This window comes from Lathamus discolor, chromosome 10 (genome assembly GCF_037157495.1).
Source record: "Lathamus discolor isolate bLatDis1 chromosome 10, bLatDis1.hap1, whole genome shotgun sequence".
NCBI classification, from domain to species: domain Eukaryota; kingdom Metazoa; phylum Chordata; class Aves; order Psittaciformes; family Psittacidae; genus Lathamus; species Lathamus discolor.
Genome location: NC_088893.1, coordinates 848,604 through 871,401, shown reverse-complemented (window position 1 = coordinate 871,401; position 22,798 = coordinate 848,604). Strand labels below are relative to the sequence as shown.

General features: G+C 51.0%; 1 protein-coding gene across 22 annotated transcripts in view; it reads left to right on the top strand.

Annotated features, from left to right (window-relative positions):
- The window catches only part of LOC136020218 (uncharacterized), a 47,547-nt gene extending 42,233 nt beyond the window's left edge, over positions 1–5,314 (top strand). For 18 of the 22 annotated variants that reach the window (XM_065691044.1, XM_065691063.1, XM_065691062.1 and 15 more), the window contains 10 exons: positions 420–500; positions 953–1,024; positions 1,466–1,540; positions 1,773–1,891; positions 1,998–3,331; positions 3,445–3,549; positions 4,456–4,502; positions 4,643–4,709; positions 4,798–4,865; positions 5,149–5,314. In XM_065691044.1, coding sequence (XP_065547116.1) covers positions 420–500; positions 953–1,024; positions 1,466–1,540; positions 1,773–1,891; positions 1,998–3,331; positions 3,445–3,549; positions 4,456–4,502; positions 4,643–4,709; positions 4,798–4,865; positions 5,149–5,233 — 2,053 coding nt within the window. In that variant the 3' untranslated portion in view covers positions 5,234–5,314. Of the gene's footprint in view, positions 1–419; positions 501–952; positions 1,025–1,465; positions 1,541–1,772; positions 1,892–1,997; positions 3,550–4,455; positions 4,503–4,642; positions 4,710–4,797; positions 4,883–5,148 lie in introns of those variants that run through there. The other 4 variants (XR_010615245.1, XM_065691045.1, XM_065691047.1 and 1 more) reach the window with 4 other exon arrangements.
- Positions 5,315–22,798: the final 17,484 nt, after the last annotated feature.

Here is a 22,798-nt window from a genome sequence, read left to right as displayed (position 1 = left end):
GTTCCTTCCTCGTGTGGTTGGTGAAGCCTGTTTGCATTTAGAACCTTCTGGTGCTGGAAAAAGCTCCCGTTATTTTGAGAACAAGGACTCCAATTTCTCCTGCTGAAGGAGCAGCCGAGCTCAGGAGCTCAGGCCGCAGCTGGTGGCCACACCACCAGGATGGGGGCCATGGCTTGTGCAAACACAGCCAGAATAGAAACTGCGTCTTGAGTCTTGCTGTGTCCCGGAGCAGGCAGAGACGCAGCACGCACGCACTTCATCTCCTCTCCTGGACCAGTTAACAAACAGCAGGAGAGAAAATTGCCGTTTCCTCCCAGTTCCACCTTGGATTTGGCTGTTTTCCTACAAATCAATGCTGCTTCACTCCAGCTTCCTGTGGTTCGGACCCAATTCATTTCTGTGGTCTCCTGTTTCCCCAGAAGCCTGGAGGGAAATCTCATCACCGAGATCCAGACCAACACCTTCCGGGCATGGCACGGGATGCAGTTCCTCCAGACACTGTGAGTGTTCCAAGGCCTAGGGTAGCTCAGAGCAATGGCACTTGTCACTGTGTTTTGCTCACGTCTTACCTCAAATAGGCAGCAGCATCAATGCCGAATGACAACTCTGTCAGGCCACGGCTTTGCCTGGCTGGGTGCAGGACCAGAGGCAAAGCTCATGAACAGTGGGAATGCGAGAAAATAGGGAAAGTCCTGTTGGAGGGAAGCCACCAGAAGGTGTGAGCTGAGGAGGAAAGAAAGAGATGTTGTATTTTCCAGAAGCAGCACTTCTGGGCTTTTGCTGTCTGGGCTGGAGATAGTCAGGACCCAATGTATGTTGTGAATCTGCCCATCAGCATCTGCCCCGGCCTGGAAGCTTCACCACAAGCCATTCCTCACACACGCAGCACTGAGCCCCTGCCACCACTCTCATCCTGCACCCCCCACTCACATGGTGTGTTGGTTCATTTCAGGGTCCTGAGCCATAACCCCCTGTCGGTTATCGAGGACACGTGGTTCTTCAAGCTGCCTTCAGTCACTCACCTGTAAGTACAGACTTCTTGTTAACAGCTTACCATGGACCTTTCTTTGTGTCTCTGGGTGCCCCCTGGCCAGGAAGGCAGAGATCCAACAGCAAACCCCACCCTTCTCCCACCCTTGTTCTGCTGGAGGCAGCGGCAGAGCCAGGCAAAGGCTGAGCAGTGCTGGTGTGCCCCGGCTGCAAAGCCAGCATGGAGCTGGGAGACGGACTTGAACTTGTCTGCATCCAACTCCCATGGGATGTGCAGATTCCCTTCTGGTTCAGACCCATGGGTGGGAGCAGGGCACAGCAGGAAGGAGAGACGGTTTTCCATCATTTCTCCTGGATTAGGTAGCAGCAGATCCGCCTGCGGCCAGCACAGCGAGCAGCAGGCACTGGGCTTGTTCCCGGAGCAGAGGCTGGTGCCGCCACCTCAAATGTAATGTGTTTCTTGAAACCCTTGCAGGGACCTGGGTGCCACACGAGTGACTCGGCAGACGCTGCTCATGCTGCTCCTGAGAACATCCCGCTTGGAAACACTGTGAGTGTGCAGGGGCTGGCTCCCACCTCCAGCAGATCCCAGCTGCTGGGACAAAGGGTCTGCGTGGGGAACAAACCCATCACCACAAAACTGTCCATTGGGACACTGGGAGTGAGGGGAAGTTTCCCAGAGCTGCAGCAGAAACTGAAGCAGACCCCTGCACGCGACCTGGGTTGGAGTCGCTGCCCTGGGTCGCGATGCTGAGTGTTTGTCCACAACCTCTGTTCTTTAGCAAGCTGTCCATCGACACGGCCTGCTGCCTCTGCCAGCACAAGCACAGCACTGAGACCCCGTGCAGGACCCTCAGCTTCGACTGCATGAGCGTGTGCGGCAGCACTGCTCCCCGCTGCGGTAACTGCCCCACAGCCCTGCCCATGTCCCCCGCCTACAGTGAACCTTCTGAGCCTGTGTCTGGCAGAAAGCTTCTTGTCACTGATGTGTTCTTGGTGTGTTACAGCCCCCCTGGCAGAGACACCAGGGCTCCTAACGGGACTGGTGCCACCCAGGAAAGGGAACAGCAGCTCCATGTTGAATCTCCAGCCTAAGGAGCCTTCACACAGGGAGCAGAGAACCGTCACGCTCGCAGTTTTCCTGAGCAGCCCTGATGCATCAGCACCTTCCTCAAAGCAGCTCTCGAGGCAGGAGGTCAACACCGCCAAGGAGCTGACGCTGATGCTGCAGAGCATTCAGCACAGGGGCTGGAGCAGCTCTGTTGACACCAGGAGGTTCTATTTTCTAGCAGAGGGGCTCGTGGCACAGCTGAAGAACAAGCTACACAAGGCCATGAGCATCCTGACTGTGAAAAGCCCCAGCACAGCCTGGCCAGCGCAGAGGGACAAGGGGCAGGAGGTGGCGGTAGGGGAGGGAGGAAGAGCCATAAGCTGGCAGCAACAGGAGCCTGGCTCAGGCTTGAACCGGGCTGAGTCTATCTTATGGGAAGCAGTCCCGCGTATGAACATCAGCGACATCCTCCCAGTCTCCAGCCACCAGAGAACACCCACCCTTCCTGCAGCACAGCCCCCCACACAATACCCAACAGAGGCCCCACGTCTCGCTTGGTCTGGCGAGAGTCAGGATCATTCCGATGCCATGGAACAGACCAACATGACTGACAGGATGGAGAATGAGGAAGCACCATCCCCAACACAGGACTCTGCTGGGACAGATGAGGAGCAGAAGCAGCAGGACAGTGATGGGACAATGGGCAGCGACGGTGCAGAAGAAGAGCCCACAACATCAGAGGGTAGAGCAGAGCAGAGACTGAGCACTATCCAGCATTTCTTCTATGCTCTGCTGGCTAAAAATGTCCCCCCTGCTGCCAGCAGCACGGCAGAAGGCACGGCTGCAGCAGAGCGTTCCTCTCGGGGCGGGAGCCAACCCACTGCTCCTGCAAGCACCACAACACACGGGAAGCACAAGGAGCAGGAACCCCTCATCCCGACGGCATCGAGTACCTCCAGCGGCCCGGGCGGCGCGGCCACGCGAGGAGCCCCCTTTGACACCCTGCTCAGACGCCACCTGCACTCGCTGGTGCCAGACCGAGCCCTGCGCAGGTTCATGGCAAGCGTGGCTCGAGCCCTGCGCAAGGACTGTGGCCTGCCCCAGCTGCAGCAGGCCTGCGCCAAGATGGTCTCGAGGACAGGGCTGCTCCTGAAGCTGCTGAGTGAGAGGCAGCGTGACCGGGAGCACTCTGACCTCCTTGAGCTGTGTGTGCGGGAGGAGGATGCTGGCACCTCTCATCCCCATGCCCAAGTCCAGGCCAGGGAGATGGAAAGTGAATCTGCAGAGACGGTAGGAGAGAACAGAGCATGTCTGCGTGTGTGTGTCTGGGCAGCAGGGTGTGGAAGGGGCTTCCCTCCCCTCCCTGCTACTCTCCTCCCTGATGCACTCTCCTTTTCTCACAGGAGATGGCCAGTCACACCTCTGACCAGTGGCTGCCGCAGGCGCTCTCACTGTTGGCTCTCGTGACCCTCACGTCTGTTGCTCTCCTGGTGCAGTGCTGTTTCAAGGTCAGCCAAGGTCTCGTTTGGCAGACCACTGCCAGCCAAACCCTGGGGCTGGAGATCACAGGGGCAGGGGGGGTGCTACCACAGTGCTCATGGGGTCCGGGTGCTGCTGCGGATGCCTGCAGATGTGCTGGCGAGCACAAGAGATGTTTTCCCAGACTTTTTTCATTGTGGTACCCCACACTGGAGCTTGGAGGTGTTCAGAGCTGCTGGGAGCAGCTTGTCCTGGCTCCTGCCACGGTCTGTCACCAGCTTTGCTGCGCAGCTTCCCAGCAGCTCCTTCCTTGAGGGGGGCTGCAGCTCCCTCTCATCACAGCCTCTGCCATCAGCCCTTCCCAGGCTCTATCCCGCAACCCCTCGCCCCAAGCATTCCCGCCCCAGCTCCTGTCCTGGCCTTGCTCTGCTGCAGCACCCGTTGCTTCCGGCCATGCAGTAATGCCCCTGCTCCCTGCCCTGAGCCCATACCCGGCCTTTCTGCATGGTGCCATGGCTCCGGTGTGTCAGGGCCATGCCTGGGCACAGGGCAGGGGCCCAATCCTTGCTGCGGAGTTTGAACCTCCCTTTGGGGCCCTTCTCCTCCAAAGAGACAAATGAGCTTTCATGTCTTTAGGAGGCATCGTGGGTGTTGCAGGCGGCTGTTGAAGGGGCGGGGTGGGGAGCCTGCAGAGCTCTGTGCAGAGGAGAAAGGCAGACAAGGCTGAGGAGAGCTCTGGGTCAATGCAGAGGCAGGGAGCAGTGGGGAGCCGGGCAAGGAGGCATGTGGGGCTCCTCCTATAGGCATGGCTGCTGGAACAGCCTTGCACGTGTGTAGAAGGTGCTGGGCTGGAGGAAGAGCCTTCCGGCTCCCCCTTGCTGCCGTGTTCCATGAGGAAACCCCCGCGTTCTGAGTCTCTGTCTCTCCGTCACCAGGGCTGCGCCAAGAAACATGACGAGGATTGCAAAGGCAGCAGCAGATGGTGCCTGAAGCAGTAACTCCTGCCCTGCCCTGCCCCAACAGGCTCTGCTCCAGCAGCGCCCAGCCCCGTCCCCCCAACTCCTCCACCACTAAAGGAGTTCATCCTTTGCTTCTCATCCATCTGCTCCTCCCTTTTTCCAGGTGCTTTTGGAAGCTGTGGCCCAAGTGGTGGAGATGGAGCAAGGACACGGGCAGGGACAAGGATGAGGTAAGGGCAGGAGCAGGTGCCAGCTCTGCCCCTCTACCCAGTCCCTGCCCCATGCCTGCTTCTCACTTCTCCAATCCCTACCCCGCAGGAGGTGGCCCTGTCTCAGCTCGATGTTCAGGAGGAGTCAGAGTTGGACGAGGTGGTCTTTGACTTAAGGTAAATGTAATGGTGGCAATGCTGGTGCCAAGTTCAGCTCTTGCTCCATGTAGGAACTGCTGAGGGTTTCCTTGATGTTGCTTCCTTGGCTATATCCTTAGATGCTATTTCCTTGTTGTTATTTTCTTGGATGTTATTTTCCAGCTCTTATTTCCTTGATGTTCATAGAAGCAGAGACTGAACAAGTGGTTTGGGTTGGGAGGGAGCTTAATACTCACTCAGTTCCAACTGCCTCCCCAATGGCTGTTGTGACATTGCTGTTATGTCCTTGCTGTCACTTCAGCAATGCCAGAACCTGGTCAAGCTTTCCCAGTGCTGGTGTGTCATCAGAGGGAAATCGGCTTTTGCTTGCCCCCCAAGCACCCTGAGTCCCAGCGTGATGGTCCTTATCCATGGAGGAGGATAGAAGATCTTTGAAGTCACCAATAAAACTGTTGGGTTGTTCGTTCTTCCCGTGTCGTGTGAGTTGATGGATGCATGCACGCACGCATGTGTCTGAGCCTGTGTGTGTGTGCACACGTGTTGTAGCACTGGGAAGGCCATGAACAGCTGGAGCGCTTGAGGCTCTGCCCCCGGGTGTGTGTGCTTGCACACGTATGTGCCTGCCTGGGAGAACACGCGTGCCGTACACTGTGTGCGCGTGGGGGAGCGTGCCTCCTCGGGTCCCTCTGGGAGGCTCCCCGCTCTTCGGGTGGCTTCGACTCCCCTCGCCTCCCTTCGGCCGGCTTCGACTCCCCTCGTCTCCCTTCGGCCGGCTCCGCCCCCTTCGGGTGGCTTTGGCTGCGCTCGGCTCCTTTCGGCTCCGCTCAGGTCCCTTCGGCGGGCTCCGCCCCCTTCGGGTGGCTTTGGCTGCGCTCGGCTCTCTTCGGCTCCAATCGGGTCCCTTCGGTCGCCTCCGTCCCTCTTGGGAGGGTTCTGCCCCGCTCGGGCAAAAGCGGGTATTCCTTCACTTTTGCCTTATAGATGTAATAAACACGTAAATGTATTGGCTTTCGCAAATCGGAGGTGTTGCTATGTGGATATAACTGTATGAATTCGCTAAGCTCGCTAAAGACACAAGATTAGACAACGAGTTTAAAATGGACAGATCTCTTGAGCAAAACGGAGTTGTGTAGCAAAAGATTTTGTAAAGGTAAAACAAAAGGTGTTGGGGGGGTAGGGGCAGGGGTCTTGATAAAGTAATGTTAGTGCGTGGAAAACATAGGGTTAAAGTACTTTTAGCCTAACTTAGGTCGAAGATAAAGAACAATGTTTAAGTCTGTGGAATTTAGTGGCCCCACTAAACATGAGTAAATTGTTTCACACCATCCTTCTAAAGTACCTTTAGTTTAACTTAGATTGAAGATAAAGAACAATGTTTTTGTTGTAAGTCTGTGGTACGATAACAGGATACAGTGGCCCCACTAAACATGAATGAATTATTTCACACCATCCTTCTACTTATCAGTCAGTTTAGAGACAGTGCCTCCCAAACATCTGCTAGCTTGGCATACTCCTTGTCTGCCCATCCTGCAATAAATTTTGCAGGAAGGTCACACTGTCCTAAATCTTTGCCAGCTATCAGAAGAATTACAGATATGGCTGGTTTCAGCTAGTTTTGTGATTAGTGGGGCATCCAACTGTGACAAAGGTGAAAAGTACACCGCGAGGAAGACTGCTTACTTCATCCCCAAGACCCCTGCCCACAGTCACCAGAGAGCAGTGCGCAGACGCCAAGAGGAGGAAACTTACAGGTTCCTGGAGCTAGTTATAATATTCCCCGCCTATACACGGGGAATTATGAATATGTATATGACTAACGCAATAGTGAAAGTATATAAACCTGTAACAAATGCTAACCAGTGCGCCTCTGGCTACAGTCACGCGCCCAGTGCTGTTGCTTTTGCTTTATTGACTCTGTCCCTCAATAAAACCCTGTTATCTCAATTAGAGGAGTGAGCTCGTATTTCACAGAAAGTACTGGGAAAGAGGGAATACCATCACTTTTACTCCACAGTGGTGCCACCACAACTGCTGTTAATCCTCACTTTTGCGCCTAAAAGTCCAACTACGTGCAACTTCTCTGGTGCCTTCTCCCAGCTGTCCTGCAGCACAATGAGTAGAGCACGAATATTTCGCCTCTGCTCCCACAGCCGAAGAGCCAGGACAGATAACTGTGGCTGGGGCTCTTCTGCAGACTGTGATGTCCAAAATGATGTTACCAGCATTGCTCTTGCTTCCTTGGTTTCCCACATAAATCCAGCTGTGTGCAACTTTTACTGTGTCCGCTCCTGGCCGTCCTGCAGCAGATTGAGCAGAGCACGAATGTTTGGCCTCTGCTCCCACAGACGAAGAGCCAGGAGAGAAATCTGTGGCTGAGGCTCTTCTGCAGACTGTGAGGTCCACAACAATGCCACTACCTTTGCTCTCGCTCCTTGCTTTCCCACCTAAAAGTACAGCTGTGTACAACTTTTACTATGTCCGCTCCTGGCCGTCCTGCAGCAGATTGAGCAGAGCACTAATGTTTCGCCTCTGCTCCAACAGACAAAGAGCCAGGACAGAAAACTGCGGAGCCCTGGAGTCTCAGCTGCAGAATCTCAGCTGCAGAATCTCAGCCACAGTCTCATCTCGGAGTATGGGCCCTAGTGTCTTTGCCCAAAGAGTCTGAGCCACAGAGTCTCAGATACTGCTTCAACCCTAGAGTCTGAATCCCAGAGTCTTAGCCATAGTCTCAGCCACAGTGTTAGCCACAGAGTCTGAGCCTGAAAGTATCAGCTCGAAAGTCTGAGGCCCAGAATCTCAGCCACCATAATAGCCCCTGAGTCTCAGCCCTAGAGTCTCAGCCCCAGAGTCTCAGCCACAGTCTGTGTCTGACAGTCTCTCTCAGAGTATCAGCTCCAAAATCTGAGCATCAGAGTCTCAGCCCCACAGTCTCAGCCCCTGAGACTCAGCCCCACAGTCTCAGCCCCAGAGACTCGGTGTGTCTGAAGCATGTGTCTGAGCCTCTGTGTGTGTGCACACATGTTGTGGTTTAACCAAAAGTCATCCATAAATCACACAGTCGCTCACTCACTCCCCCCCTTCTTTCCGTCCCTCCACACCTGGAGGGACGGAGAAAAGAATCGAAAAGAATGCAACTCCCACAGGTTGAGATAAGAACAGGTTAGTAACTAAGGTATAACACAAATCACTACTGCTACCACCAATAATAATAATGATAAAGGAAATAACAAGGGGAAAGAATACAACACCTCAGCACCAGCCAACCAATAACTCCCCCACCTCATCTGACCGAGCACCGACTGATACCTCGTCCAACCTTGCAATTCCTAGCCCTTCCGGGTAACCCCCAGTTACATCCTGGGCATGATGTGCTGTGGTATGGAATACCTCTTTGGTCAGTTTGGGTCAGGTGTCCTGTCTCTGCTTCCTCCCGGCCTCCCCTCCTCCCTGGCAGAGCCTGAGGCTCAGAAATCCTTGGCCAGACCAAATACTTGAGCAGCAACTAAAAACATTGGCGTTATCAGCACTGTTAACAGGCCAAAAAATCAAAACACAGCACTGCACTGGCTACTAAGAAGGAGAAAAATGACTGCTACTGCTGAACCCAGGACAATTGAAAGAATGGAATTCCCACAGGTTGAGATAAGAACAGTCCAGTAACTAAGGTATAACACAAACCACTACTGCTACCAATAATAATAATAATGATAAGGGAAATAACAAAGGAAGAGAATACCATACCACCTGCCGAAAATGAGCCTGACTGAGCAGAGAGTGCCCTTCCGGGTAACTCCCAGTTACCTCCCTGGCATGACTTGCTGTGGTATGGAATACCTCTTTGGCTAGTTTGGGTCAGGTGTCCTGTCTCTACTTCCTCCCTGGTTCCCCTCCTCTGTGGCAGAGCATGAGACTCACAAAGTCCTTGGTCAGGCTAAACACCAATGTTATCAGCTCTGTTCCCAGGCCGAAAGTTAAAAATACAGTGCTGCACCAGCTACTAAGAAGGAGAAAAAATGACTGCTACTGCTAAACCCAGGACATCCTCCAATTCCAAACAAATAACACAATGGATAACAGAAAGCTAACACCAACTAATATTAAAAGAACAATAGTGGGGTGAAGTAATGTATTTAGAATACCAGTTGCAGTCAGTGACCATCCGAAAAGTGCATCCCACCAGTGGTGCCTTGCATCTTGTCTTACCCTTTGTAAGACCCTGCTTATTTCTTCTGTGTCATGATGAATAGTAATTAAGGTTTTCTTTCCATTTCCCTGAACCTCTTTCAGAATATTAATTAAATCAGGACTTTTATTAATTGCCTTACCAACATAAGGTTCACCCCAATGGGTGTATGTGATAACTCGTGGTACATTGTGTAGTTAGACTTTATCAATAAATACGTAAAGTCACACCCAATAATCTTAGCAAAGTTACAAATACAAAAAATTAGAATGATTCTTAGCAGTTATGATCTCGCTATCGTTATCTATCCTCACGAAAGCACAAATGGTTCTTAAGCATATGCAGCCTTGGCCAATATATACAAGTACAGTTTTTTGAGTAGTATCTGGGTGGGCTTCAAAATGACAAATGCCTTGCTCCACAGCAAGACATATGTCCTTAGCATCAATTGTGTTACCCTCACAAATAAACTCTTGTTGTTCTCGTGTAATACACGATTCTGAATTTACAGTTTACCATTTTTGATCTGTTATCCCAGGCCCATGCTCTGTGTTCAGAGGGATAATGCACTGTTCCCTCATGGTTTAATCCTAATGCAATAATGGGGTGGATAATGTAAATTGTGGCATTACGTATAGTAAGCACAAAAGCTGTGGCCATGCTTGTAGCAGGGTCATAGGTGAAATTTACCAGGGTCCACCAAGATTGGAGCTTTCTTTCCAAATCATTAGCATCATCCCAAACAGCCTTTCGAAACTCAATAGGGAAAACACCTTCATTCCCTTCCCTTTTAATTAAGGCGGCTACTGACTGCATGCATAATTGTGCTTGTATACAACTAAAAGCTAGGGATGCATTATCCTAGGCCATGCCAAGTGCATCTATTATTAATTTATGGTCCTGTTCCTCAACTTTTTCCCATTTTGGTAACATTTCTGAGACTTGTCACTGACTGGTTCGTAATGCTAATAAAGAAGACTGCAGGGGCTGTCTTAGCTTTGTCAAGTCATTGGTTGCTGTGGCCAGTTTATTCATTAACACTTCTGAATCGATCCCATTTAGGACCCCCAATCCTGTTCCCAATATTCCAGTCAGGTCCCTTCACATTCTGCCCTTTAAGGGCGCTTGCTTTTGTAACCATGTTGTCCAACCCTCAAAGGATATCTTCAGGAGAAGAGAGCAGCCTGACTGAATTTCAGAGGTATTAGTTTGCATTAGTAATTAACCTGTTTAAGAGACCATTCTGGGTTGAATATCATCTGTTGTTGGCCCGTGTTCCTTACTATGTATGGGCTTGTCCTGGGTTCAGCAGTAGCAGTCATTTTTCTCCTTCTTAGTAGCTAGTGCAGTGCTATGTTTTCATTTTTTGGCCTGGGAAGAGAGCTGGTAACACCAATGTTTTTAGTTGCTGCTCAAATGTTTGGTCTGGCCAAGGACTTTCTGAGTCTCATGCTCTGCCAGGGAGGAGGGGAGGCCGGGAGGAAGCAGAGACAGGACACCTGACCCAAACTGACCAAAGAGGTATTCCATACCACAGCACGTCATGCCCAGGATGTAACGGGGAGTTACCTGGAAGGGCTAGTTCACGGCAGGGTTGGACGAGGTATGGGTCGGTGCTCGGCTGGGGGGAGTGGGGCGAGTTAGTGGTCGGCTGGTGCTGAGGTGTTGTATTCTTTCCTCTTGTTATTTCCTTTACCATTATTATTATTGGTGGTAGCAGCAGTGATTTGTGTTATACCTTAGTTACTAAATTGTTCTTATCTCAACCCGTGGGAGTTGCATTCTTTTCGGTTCTCCTCTCCGTCCCTCCAGGAGCAGGGGGAGGGCAAGAAGGGGGGAAGTGAGTGAACAAGGTTTGTGGTTCGGTTTAAACCACGACAGGGCTGATTTCATAAATTCTGGATTCAAGTTCGATTGGGGTCCAGGCCCTGGTCTGAGTGCTGGTAACTGGTCTGCTGGCATTGATTTTAAATTTAAGTGAGATTCCTTTAGTCGTGTGAGCCCAAAGACAATTCACTATAGTAGTCTGTGTTAACATAAAATTATTCCAACAATCTGGTTCATTTTTCTGATTACAGATTGTCACCTGTTTATCATTCGGGGTAGTTACACTAATTTGGGTTGGGTTTTTTTAATAAGAATATTTTCTAATAAGTTGACATCCTACTTTGGTTGTTTCTCCTACAGTTCCCTGAAGTGTCCACGTATCTTTGAACCCCCATTCTATCGGCCACTGATATTGTTTATCATTATGGAAGACCGCTATGGCCACAGGATACAGGGCCCTTGGATCCACCTTCTCTGGATCCATCTTTGGATCCCAGCATGTACCCCTTTCTCCCTGGCAAATTATGACCATATATAAAACAATTTCCTTGATTGAAACTGAAAACCAGGTTGTTAAGCATTTCCACCTACAGTGTATTTATCTTGCTCGGATCAGTTTTAGCTTTAGTTCATTACTGCCCGGTGTGACCTTCCAAGGGGCCTTCGGAGCCCTCTTAACTTGAGTATGATGAATCCAGGCTCTCTGCTCCTAAATCTTAACAGCTGTGAAAGTCACGAGTAATACCTGAAATGGTCCTTTCCACCTTGGTTCAAGATCTTCTTCGCCTCTCGACCCCTTGCAGTTCTAGTCGGAAAGGCTTCTGGCCAACCTAAAAAGGTATCTGTTAATACCAACAAATGTCTATACCCCCTTTTTCTTGCAGTTCTGTGAAGTCAATCTGACACTGTTGTCCTGGTCCGTTACCTCTCCCAGTTTGGCCTACTTTGGGTTTAGGATTATTTTTGGAATTTGTTTGGAGGCAGAGATCACATTGGTGGGTTATTTGTTGGATGGTAGCATACAAATTTCTAGCCATGATTTTACTTATTAAATATTTATGCAAGGCATCCACCCCCCCGTGTGTTTTTTGATGTTCACTCATTACTAGGGACCATAACAGAGAGGAGGGGACAATTATTTTCCCCTGTGGTCTACTAGCCCACCCTTCCTCATTGAAGGTTCCACCTTGGTCTATGATTAATTTCTGATCTACTTTATTATAATCTGGCTTACCTTCCAGGAAATCTTCCAGTCAGGAATTAGGGCCCCTTCAGTTGTTACTTCACCTCTTGCCACTTCTTTTGCCTCTCTGTCAAATGAGGAAATGAGTCTGGGAAATGAGTCTGCCAGCTCATTTCCCTCCTCCAATTCTGAGCTCACCTTCTGGTGTGCCTTGATGTGCATAATTGCTACCTTCTCAGGTAGTTGGACTGCTTCCAAAAATCACATAATTTCTTGTGCAAGTTTGATGCTTTTTCCTTGCGAATTCAAGAATCATCTTTTTTTCCAAACGGCTCCATGTGCATGCACAACCCCAAATGCATATCTTGAGTCTGTATAGATGTTTATATTCTTTCCTTTTGCTATTTCAAAGGCTCTAGCCAGAGCAATCAGCTCCACTTTTTGTGCAGAGGTGTTTATTGGCAAAGGTCCAGATTCTATTACCTCTCTGCAGGTGGTAACTGCATATCCAGCATGTCGTTTTCCACTGACGACATAGCTGCTCCCATCAGTAAACCAGGTTTCTGTGTCATCCAAAGGGGTATCCTTCAGATCTGGATGACTGGAGTTCGTGGCCTCAATGGTTTCCAGGCAGTCATGGTGTACAGGTTCTCCTTTATTCCCACTGAGGAGAGAGGCTGGGTTGACAACGTTAGTTACCACTATCTCTACATCATCTTGTTCCACCATGATGGCTTGACATTTCAGGAATTTCTATGGGGAAAGCCAGTGCCCGTCTTTCACTTCCAGCACTGCAGAAACTGTATGGGACACTAGCACTGTCATTTTCTGGCCCAAGGTAAATTTGCATGCTTCTTGGATATTTAGCATGACTGCTGCGATGGCTCTGAGGCACCCAGGCCATCCTTTGGCCACTGCATCTAACTGCTTAGAAAAATAAGCAACTGCTCATTGGTATGGACCTAAGTCTTGTGCTAGTATTCCCAGGGCAATCCCTTGTCTCTCATGGGAAAATAAAAAGAATGGTTTACTCATGTCTGGGAGTACCAAGGCTGGTGCTGACACCAAGGCATTCTTCAATTGGTGGAAGGCTTGAGTGGCTTCCTTTGTCCACTGAAGATTTTTGCTGTCTTTTATGATAAGTGCATATAGAGGTTTAACAATTAGTCCATAATTGTAGATCCACAATCTACACTATCCTATTATACCTAAAAAGGTCCATAGTTCTTTCACCATCTGGGGTTTTGGCATTTGACATATTGCCTCTTCTTGGTCTTGTCCCAGTATTTGCTGTCCAGCATTAATCTCATATCCCAGGTAAATTATTTTTTGCTTTACTACCTGAGCTTTTTTCTTGAATACCTTATATCCCTGGAGTCCCAGAAAATGTAAGAGGCTTACTCTCCAGGCAACACAGACCTCTTACGTCTGGGTGGCCATTAAGATGTCGTCTGCGTACTGCAATAGCTTCCCTTCTTTCGGTGGAGCCTCCTAGGACTCTAAGTCTTTTGAAAGTTGTTCTCCAAACAGGGTGGGACTATTCTTAAATCCCTGAGGCAGCACCATCCACATGAGCTGAGGTTTACACACGCTCTTAAGGCTTTCCCATTCAAATGCAGAGATTTTCTGGCTGGCTTCATGGAGAGGGAGGCAGAAGAAGACATCTTTCAGATGTAAAACGATAAACCAAGTTAGTTCTGGTGTTGAACATGTTAGCAAAGTGTATGGATTTGCTACTACAGGGTAAAGATCCTCAGTTATTTTGTTAAGAGCTCGGAAGTCCTGTACCACTCGGTATGACACATCAGGTTTACAAACAGGTAAAATAGGGCTGTTAAAATCAGACTGGCACTCCTTTATCAGTCCTAATTGTAGGAAATTTTCAATTATTGGGCAAATTCTTTCCCTATCTTCCTTTTTCAGGGGGTACTGTTTAATCCTGACTGGTTGTTTTCCCTCCTTGAGCATAATCTATATCGGGGGTTTATTTTTGGCTTTTCCAGGTACGGTCATGGACCATACTCCTGGGAATACCTGATCACAGAATCACAGAATCCCAAGGATTGGAAGGGACCTAAAAAGATCATCCAGTCCAACCCCCCTGCAAGAGCAGGGTAACCTACAGTACATCACACAGGAACTTGTCCAGGCGGGCCTTGAATATCTCCAGTGTAGGAGACTCCACAACCCCCCTGGGCAACCTGTTCCAGTGCTCTGTCACTCTTACAGTAAAGAAGTTCTTCCTGATGTTAACGTGGAACTTCCTATGTTCCAGTTTACACCCATTGCCCCTTGTCCTATCACTGGATATCACTGAAAAAAGCCTAGCTCCATCATCCTGACACCTACCCTTCACATATTTGTAAACATTGATGAGGTCACCCCTCAGTCTCCTCTTCTCCAAGCTAAAGAGACCCAGCTCCCTCAGCCTCTCCTCATAAGGGAGATGTTCCACTCCCTTAATCATCTTTGTGGCTCTGCGCTGGACTCCTTCAAGCAATTCCCTGTCCTTCTTGAACAGAGGGGCCCAGAACTGGACGCAATATTCCAGATGCGGCCTCACCAAGGCTGAGTAGAGGGGGAGGAGAACCTCTCTTGACCTACTAACCACTCCCTTTCTAATGCACCCTAAGATGCCATTTGCCTTCTTGGCCACAAGAGCACATTGCTGGCTCATGGTCATCCTATCCACCAGGACCCCCAGGTCCCTTTCCCCTTCGCTACTTTCCAGCAGGTCACCCCCCAACCTGTACTGATACATGGGGTTGTTCTTCCCCAGATGCAAGACTCTACACTTGCCCTTGTTAAATTTCATCAAGTTTCTCCCCGCCCAACTCTCCAGCCTGTCCAGGTCTCGCTGAATGGCAGCACAGTCCTCTGGTGTGTCAGCCACTCCTCCCAGTTTTGTGTCATCAGCAAACTTGCTGAGGGTGCACTCAGTTCCCTCATCCAGGTCATTGATGAAAATATTAAACAGCATCCAATGCATCTTCCCTGACTTCTTCCTTGCCATGGTGGTTAGTAACCAAAATTAAGTTTAATATCTTTATATATTGTTGGTCGTCTACTTTTAAAGTGATCTTGTCTCCTTAGAAAGTAATGGTCACTCCTAGCAGTTCTAATAAATTTTTCCCAAAAGAGCTTTTGGGGAGTTAGGCATATACAAAACCTTTTGAATGCCCCATTGCTTTCCCAATTGATATTTCAATGGTTTAAAAAAATACGCCTTTTCACTTTGGCCAGTTGCCCCTTTTACCATAATATAGTCATCCTCTACAGGCATTAAAGCTTTGTTCAGCACTGAATATGTCACACCCTTGTCAACTAAAAATTCTACTTCCTTCTCTTTGTCCCCTAGCTTCATTATAACTAGTAGGTTCGCTAGGGAAGACTCCCCCCAGTCCCTGTCAATCTAGTTCCAATTCAGTCACCGGAGCCACACCACCACCCCTCACCCCAACCTCCCCCCCTGCCATGGCAGTTTCACGTCCAGCGTCCAAACTCCCTGTAACACGCACACTGATCTCGTTCACAACTTTCTGCAGAAAAGGCCCAGCACCAGCTTTCGCTCTTGGCTCTTTGATTGTGTTAGCAGAGGCCAAACGTTCATGCTCTACTCACTCTATTGCTGCTCAGCCAAGAGTGGGCATGGCAGAGCTTGGATTCTAATGGACTTTTAGGTGTGAAAGCTAGGAGTGACAGCAATGTGGGTGGAACTGTTGCAAACCTCACAGTGAGCTGAAGAGGCCCAGCACCAGCTTTTCCTCCTGGCTCTTCGGCTGTGTGAGCTGAGGCCAAACATTTGTGCTCTACTCACTCTGCTGCTGCTTAGCTGAGAGCGGTCATCTGAGAGGTTGGATTCAAATGGACTTTTAGGTGTGAAAGCTAGGAGCGACAGCAATGCGGGTGGAACTGTTGCAAATCTCACTCTGTGTTTAAGATTCAAACCACAAGCTTTCTGTCCTGGCTCTTTGTCTGTGGCAGCAGAGGTGATACGATTGTGCTCTACTCACTCTGCTGCTGCTCAGCCAAGAGCGGGCACCAGAGATGATAGAATCAAATGGAATTTTAGGTGGAAAAGCGAGGAGTGACAGCAATGCAGGTAAGACCTTTGCAAAGCTCACTGTGAGTGGAAGAGGCCCAGCACAAGCTTTCCCTCCTGGCTCTTCAGCTGTGGGACCAGAGGCCAAACGTTCATGCTGTACTCACTCTGCTGCTGGAGAGGGGAAAGCAGGCGCAGGAGAGCTTTGAATTAAATGTACTTTTAGGCGGGAAAGCAAGGAGCGACAGCAATGAAGGTGGCACCGTTTCAAAGCTCACTGTCTGCCGAAGAGGCCCAGCACCAACTTTCCCTCCTCGCTCTTCGACTGTGTTAGCAGAGACCAAACGTCCATGCCCTACACACTCTGCTGCCGGGGAGCCGAGAGCGACCACCAGCAAGGTTGGATTCAAATGGACTTTTAGGAGATAAAGTGATTAGTGATAGCGATGTGTGTGTCACAGTTCCAAAGCTCACTGTGTGCTGAAGATGCCCAGCAGCAGCTTTCTGGCCTGGCTCTTCGTCTGTGTTAGAAGAGTCCAAACATACGTGCTCTAAACACTCTGCTGCTGCTAACCCGAGAGAGGGCACCGGAGAGGTTGGATTCAAATGGAGTTTGAGGTAGGAAAGGGAGGAGTGACAGCAATGTGTGTATCACAGTTGCAAAGTACACTGTGTACAGAAGATGCCCAGCAACATCTTTTACTCCAGGCTCTTCGGCTGTGGGAGCAGATGCAAAACCTTCATGCTGTACTCTACTGCTGATCAGCCGAGAGTGAGCACAGGAGATGTTGGATTCAAATGGACTTGGAGGTAGGAAAGTGAGGAGTGACAGCAATGTGTGTGTCACAGTTGCAAAGTTCAGTGTGTGCTGAAGATGCCCAGCAGCAGCTTTGTAGCCTGGCTCTTCGGCTGTGTTAGCAGAGTCCAAACGTTCGTGCTCTACTCTGCTGCTGCTCAACCGAGAAGGGGCACCGGAGAGGTTGATTCAAATGGACTTATAGGAGAAAAAACAAGGAGGGACAGAAATGTATGTTTTACAGTTGCAAAGCTCACTGTGTGCTGAAGAAGCCCAACACCAACTTTCTGGCCTGGCTTTTCGGCTGACGGAGCAGTCCAAACGTTCGTGCTCTCCTCACTCTGCTGCTGCTCCTCACAGATAGTGGGCACAGGAGATGCTGGATTCAATTAGACTTTGAGGTATGAAAGTGAGGAGTGACAGCAATGTGTGTGTCACAGTTGCAAAGCTCACTGTGTGCTGAAGATGCCCAGCAGCAGCTTTCCAACCTAGTAATTATGCTGTGGAAGCAGAGTCCAAACTTCCGTGCTCTGCTCACTCTGCTCCTGCTAAAGTGAGAGCGGGCACTGGAGAGGTTGTATTCCAATGGAGTTTTAGGAGAGAAAGTGAGGAGTGACAGCAATGTGTGTATCACAGTTGGAAAGCTTACTGTGTGCTGAAGATGCCCAGCAGCAGCTTTCTGGCCTGGCTCTTCGCCTGTGGGAGCAGAGTCCAAATGTTCATGTTCTACTTAGTCTGCTGCTGCTCAGAGATAGCGGGCACAGAAGATGTTGGATTCAATTGGACTTTGAGGTAGGAAAGTGAGGAGCGAAAGCCATGTGTGTGACACAGTTGCAAAGCTCACAGTGTGCTGATGATGCCCAGCAGCATCTTTCCAACCTAGTAATTATGCTGTGGAAGCAGAGTCCAAACGTTCGTGCTCTACTCACACTGCTGCTACTCAGGAGAGAGCCGGCACCGTAGATTTTGGATTCGATAGGACTTTGAGGAAGGAAAGTGAGGAGTGACAGCAATGTGTGTGACACAGTTGCAAAGCTCTCAGTGTACTGAATATGCCCAGCAGCAGCTTTCAAACCTAGTTCTTTTGCTGTGAAAGCAGAGTCCAAACGTTCGTGCTCTACTCACTCTGCTGCTGCTCAACAGAGATTGGGCACAGGAGATGTTGGATTCAGTTTTACTTTGAGGTAGGAAAGAGAGGAGCGACAGCAATGTGTGTGTCACTGTTGCAAATCTGACTGTGTGTTGAAGATGCCCAGCAGCAGCTTTCTGGCCTGGCTCTTCGAATGTGTTAGCAGAGACCAAACGTTCGTGCTATACTCACTCTGCTGCTGCTCAAACAAAAGCAGGGACCAGAGATGTGGGATTCAAATGGACTTTTAGGAGATAAAGTGAGGGGTGACAGCAATGTGCGTGTCACAGTTACAAAGCTCACTGTGTGCTGAAGATGATCGGCAGGAGCTTTTTTGGCCAAGCTCTTCTGCTGTGTTAGCAGAATCCAAACCTTACTGCTCTACTCACTCTGCTGCTGCTCAGCAGAGAGCAGGCACCAGAGAGGTTGGATTCAAATGGACTTTTAGGAGATAAAGCGATTAGCTATAGCAATGTGTGTGTCACAGTTGCAAACCTCACTGTGTGCTGAAGATGAACAGACACAGCTTTCTGGCGTGGTTCTTCGCCTATGTTAGCAGAGTTCAAACTTCACTGTTCAGCTCACTCTGCTGCTGCTCAGCGAACCCCAGAGAGGTTGGATTCAAATGAAGTTTTAGGAGATAAAGTGAGGAGTGACAGCAATGTGTGTGTCACTTTTTCAAATCTGACTGTGTGCTGAAAATGCCTAGCAGAAGAATTCTGGCCTGGCTCTTCGACTGTGTTAGCAGAGACCAAACGCTTATGCTATACTCACTCTGCTGCTGCTCAAACGAGAGCAGGCACCGGAGAGGTTGGATTAAAATGGACTATGCTGTAGGAAAGTGAGGAGCAACAATGTGTGTGTCGCAGTTGCAAAGCTCACTGTGCGCTGAATATGATCAACAGGAGCTTTCCCTCCTGGGTCTTCTGCTGTGTTAGCAGAGTCCAAACTTCACTGCTCTACTCACACTGCTGCTGCACAGCAGAAAGCGGGCACTGGAGATGTTGGATTCAAATGAACTTTTAGGAGATAAACTGAGGAGTGACAGCAGTGTGTGTGTCACAGTTGCAAAGCTCACTGTGTGCTTGAAGATGCTCAGCAGAAGCTTTCTGGCCTGGCTCTTCGACTGTTTTATCAGAGACCAAACGTTAGTGCTCTACTCACTCTGCTGCTGCTCACAGAGAGCGGGCGCAGGAGACATTGGATTCAATTTTACTTTGAGGTAGGATAGTGAGGAGCGACAGCAATGTGTGTCACTGGTGCAAAGCTCACTGTGTGCTGAAGATGATCAGACGCAGCTTTCTGACATGGCACTTTGGCTGTGTTACCAGAGTTCAAACATCACTTTTCTGTTCATCCTGCTGCTGCTCAGCAGAGAGCAGGCACCAGAGAGTTTGGATTCAAAAGGACTTTGCGGTAGGAAAGTGAGAAGTGATAGAAATGTGTGTGTCACTGATGCAAAGCTGACTGTGTGCTGAAGATGATCAGAAGCAGCTTTCTTGCCTAGCTCTTCTGCTATGTTAGAAGAGTCCAAACGTACGTGCTCTAAACACTCTGCTGCTGCTAAACCAAGAGAGGGCACCAGAGAGGTTGGATTCAAAAGGACTTTGCTGTAGGAAAGTGAGGAGCGACAGCAATGTGTGTGTCACAGTTGCAAAGCTCACTGTGTGCTGAAGATGATCTGCAGCTTTCTGGCCTGGCTTTTCACCTGTATTAGCAGAATCCAAACTTCACTGTTCTGCTCACCCTGCTGCTGCTCAGCAGAGAGCAGGCACCAGAGAGGTTGGATTCAAACACAGTTTTAGGAGATAAAGTGAGGAGTGACATCAATGTCTGTGTCACAGTTGCAAACCTGACTGTGTGCTGAATATGCCCAGCAGAAGCTTCCTGGCATGGCTCTTCGACTCTGTTGGCAGAGAACAAATGTTCGTGCTATACTCACTCTGGGAGGGTCACACGGAGGGGTCCCAGCACCCGTTGGAGGAGGTCCCAATGTGGAGGTCCAAGCACCCATTGCGGGGGGTTTCATAGAGGGGTCCCATTGGGCGTCCCAGTACTCACTGGGAGGTGTTCCTATGGGAGAGCCCATGGGGGGGTGGGTCACAGCACCCATTGGGAGGGGTCCCAACACCCATTGGAGGGGTTCCAGTAGGGAAGTTCCATGGGGCAGTCCCAGCACCCAATGGTGGGGGGTCCCATGGAGAGGTCCCAGCACCCACTGGGGGAGGTCCCACAGAGGGGTTCCCAGCACCCACTGAGGGGGTCTCTTGGGGGGGTATCTTATGGGGGAGTCCCATGGAGGAGTCTCAACACCTGTTGGGGGGGGTCCCATTGCAGGGTCTCATTGATGGGGTGCCAGAACCCATTAGGAGGATGTGGGGGATTGGCTTGTCGAAAAAGGTCACATTCCCATCAACGAGCTGAAACAAGACATCTGTGTAGAACATGGTGCAGACTTCTCAGGCCAGATAATGAGGAACTGAAGGACACCGGCAAACAGCAACGTACTATGACCAATCACAGCCAAGGACACTAAGCGATAAGTGCATGAGAAAGAGGATGGTGGGGGGGTGCACGGTGTAGCTGCAAAAATGTAGAGCTTACGCAATGCCTTATTTGTGCCAGAACCAATCAAGTGCCTAGTATTTGCATATTTACTGTTATATTAACCGAAGTTAGAAGCCCAATGAATGAAGCTTGCTGGTAACTCATATTGAGTCGTCCAAGTCTTCCTTTCACGACAGGAGGATCCCATGGTGAGGGGTCCCAGCACCCATTAGTGGGGGTCCCATGGAGGAGCCTCATGGGGGCAGGTGCCAGCACCCACTAGGAAGGTCCCATGGCGGGGATCCCATGGGGAGGTCCCAGCACCCATTGGTGGGATTCCATGGAGGGGGTCCCCAGCACCCATTAGAGAGGTTCCACGGAGGGAGTCCCATAGAAGGGTCCCATGGGGGGGGTCCTAGCACCCATGGTTGCTATGGGGGGGGGAGACTCTCACCCAGCTCGCTGTCCCGGATGCACATGTAACTCTCCAGCAAATTGTCTACCTTGGCTACCACACGCTCCTCAAAGGCTGAAGTACTGGGGGGAGTACAGAGGGGTTGAGGGGGTCCCCAGTATAAGGGGGGTCCGCATGATGGGGAGGGCCAAGGATATGGAGGGGGTCAGGGATAAAGGGGGATCTCCATGATGGGGGGGGGGCAGAGATATGGGGGGTTCCCCATGATGGGGCGGGGTCAGGGATATGGGGCAGTTTCCATGATGGGGGGGGATCAGGTATATGGGGGGGTGTCAGGGATACAGGGGGTGTCTCCATGATGAGAGTGGTCAGGGATATAGGGGGGTTCCCATGATGAGGTGTGTCAGGGATATGGGAGGGTCTCCATGATGGGGGGGGTCAGCAATATGGGGGGGGTCCCCATGATGGCGGGGTTCAGGGAAATGGGGGGGTGCCTATGATGGGGGGTCAGGGATATGGGTGTCCCCATGATGGGGGGGGTCAGGGGTATGGTGGGAGGGCCGATGATGGGAGGGGTCCATACCTGCTCCTCGAGGTTGGGAGCGGGGCATGGGCAAAGAGGCTCAGGGTGCCCCAACCGGAGCCCGTGGGTGTGCCCACCACCTGGCGCCCCGCCACCCTTGGGGCGATCAAGTCTGGAAGGGAAAAGGGGGATCGGGGGAGCTGGTCGGGGGGCTCCAAAAGAAGACCTGACCCCCGGGCAGGGGTGGGAAAGGTTAGGGGGGCTCCCATTGGGACCCCTTCCATTGTCTCCCATTGGGACCCCACCCATGGGGACCCCACCCACTGCCTCCCAGTGCTCCCAATTGGACCAATGGGACCCCTTCCAGTGTCCCTATTGGGACCCCTCCCATTAGGACCCTCCCATTGCATCCCACCGGGACCCCTCCTATTGTCTCCCATTGGGCCCCTCCCATTGGGCCCCTGCCATTGGGACCCCTCCCATTGGGACACCCCCATTGCATCCCCTCCCATTGGGACCTCTCTAATTGCACCTCATTGTGACCCTTCCGTTGGGACCCCTCCCACTGCCTCCCATTGGGACCCCCCCGGGCAGCCACCGAAGGCCCTGCGGGGCTCAGTGTGGTGCAGGACAAAGCTCCGCCTGCAGGGCAGCTCCTTGAGCACTTTGGCCACCTCGAAGTGCCGGGCGCCCTTGCGGCTGCGCCAGTCGATGGCCTTTATCACGTCCCTGACCCTGATCAAGGGGTTGCAGGTGATGACGCTGCGCTCACGGATGCCATGCGGGATACGGGGGGTGCCCCATGGGTACCCACAGGCACCTAAAGGTGTCTCAGTGGCCACCAAGAGGGCCCCAGCACCATCCACAGGAACCAACAAAGGTCCCCAGGGCCACCCATAGGCACCCAAGAGGTCCCCAGGGCCACCCATAGGCACCCAAGAAGGCCCTATGGGCACCCATGGCACCCAAGGGGTTCCTGTGGCCCCATAGGAGGGCCCCATGGTCACCAACATGTCCCCAGGGCCACCCATAGGCAACAAAGACAGCCCCATGGCCACCCATAATCACCCAAAGGGTCCCCATGGGTACCCATAATCAACCAAAGGGTCCCCATGGGCACCCATAGGCACTCAGGAGGTCTCAATGGCCACCCAAGACATCCGCATACAACCCAGGAGGTCCCTATGTCCCTCAGGACAGCTCAGTGTGGGTGGCACCATTGCAAAGCTCACTGTCTGCAGAAGAGGCCCAGCAGCAGCTTTCCCTCCTGGCTCTTCGGCTGTGGGAGCAGAGGCCAAAAGTTCAC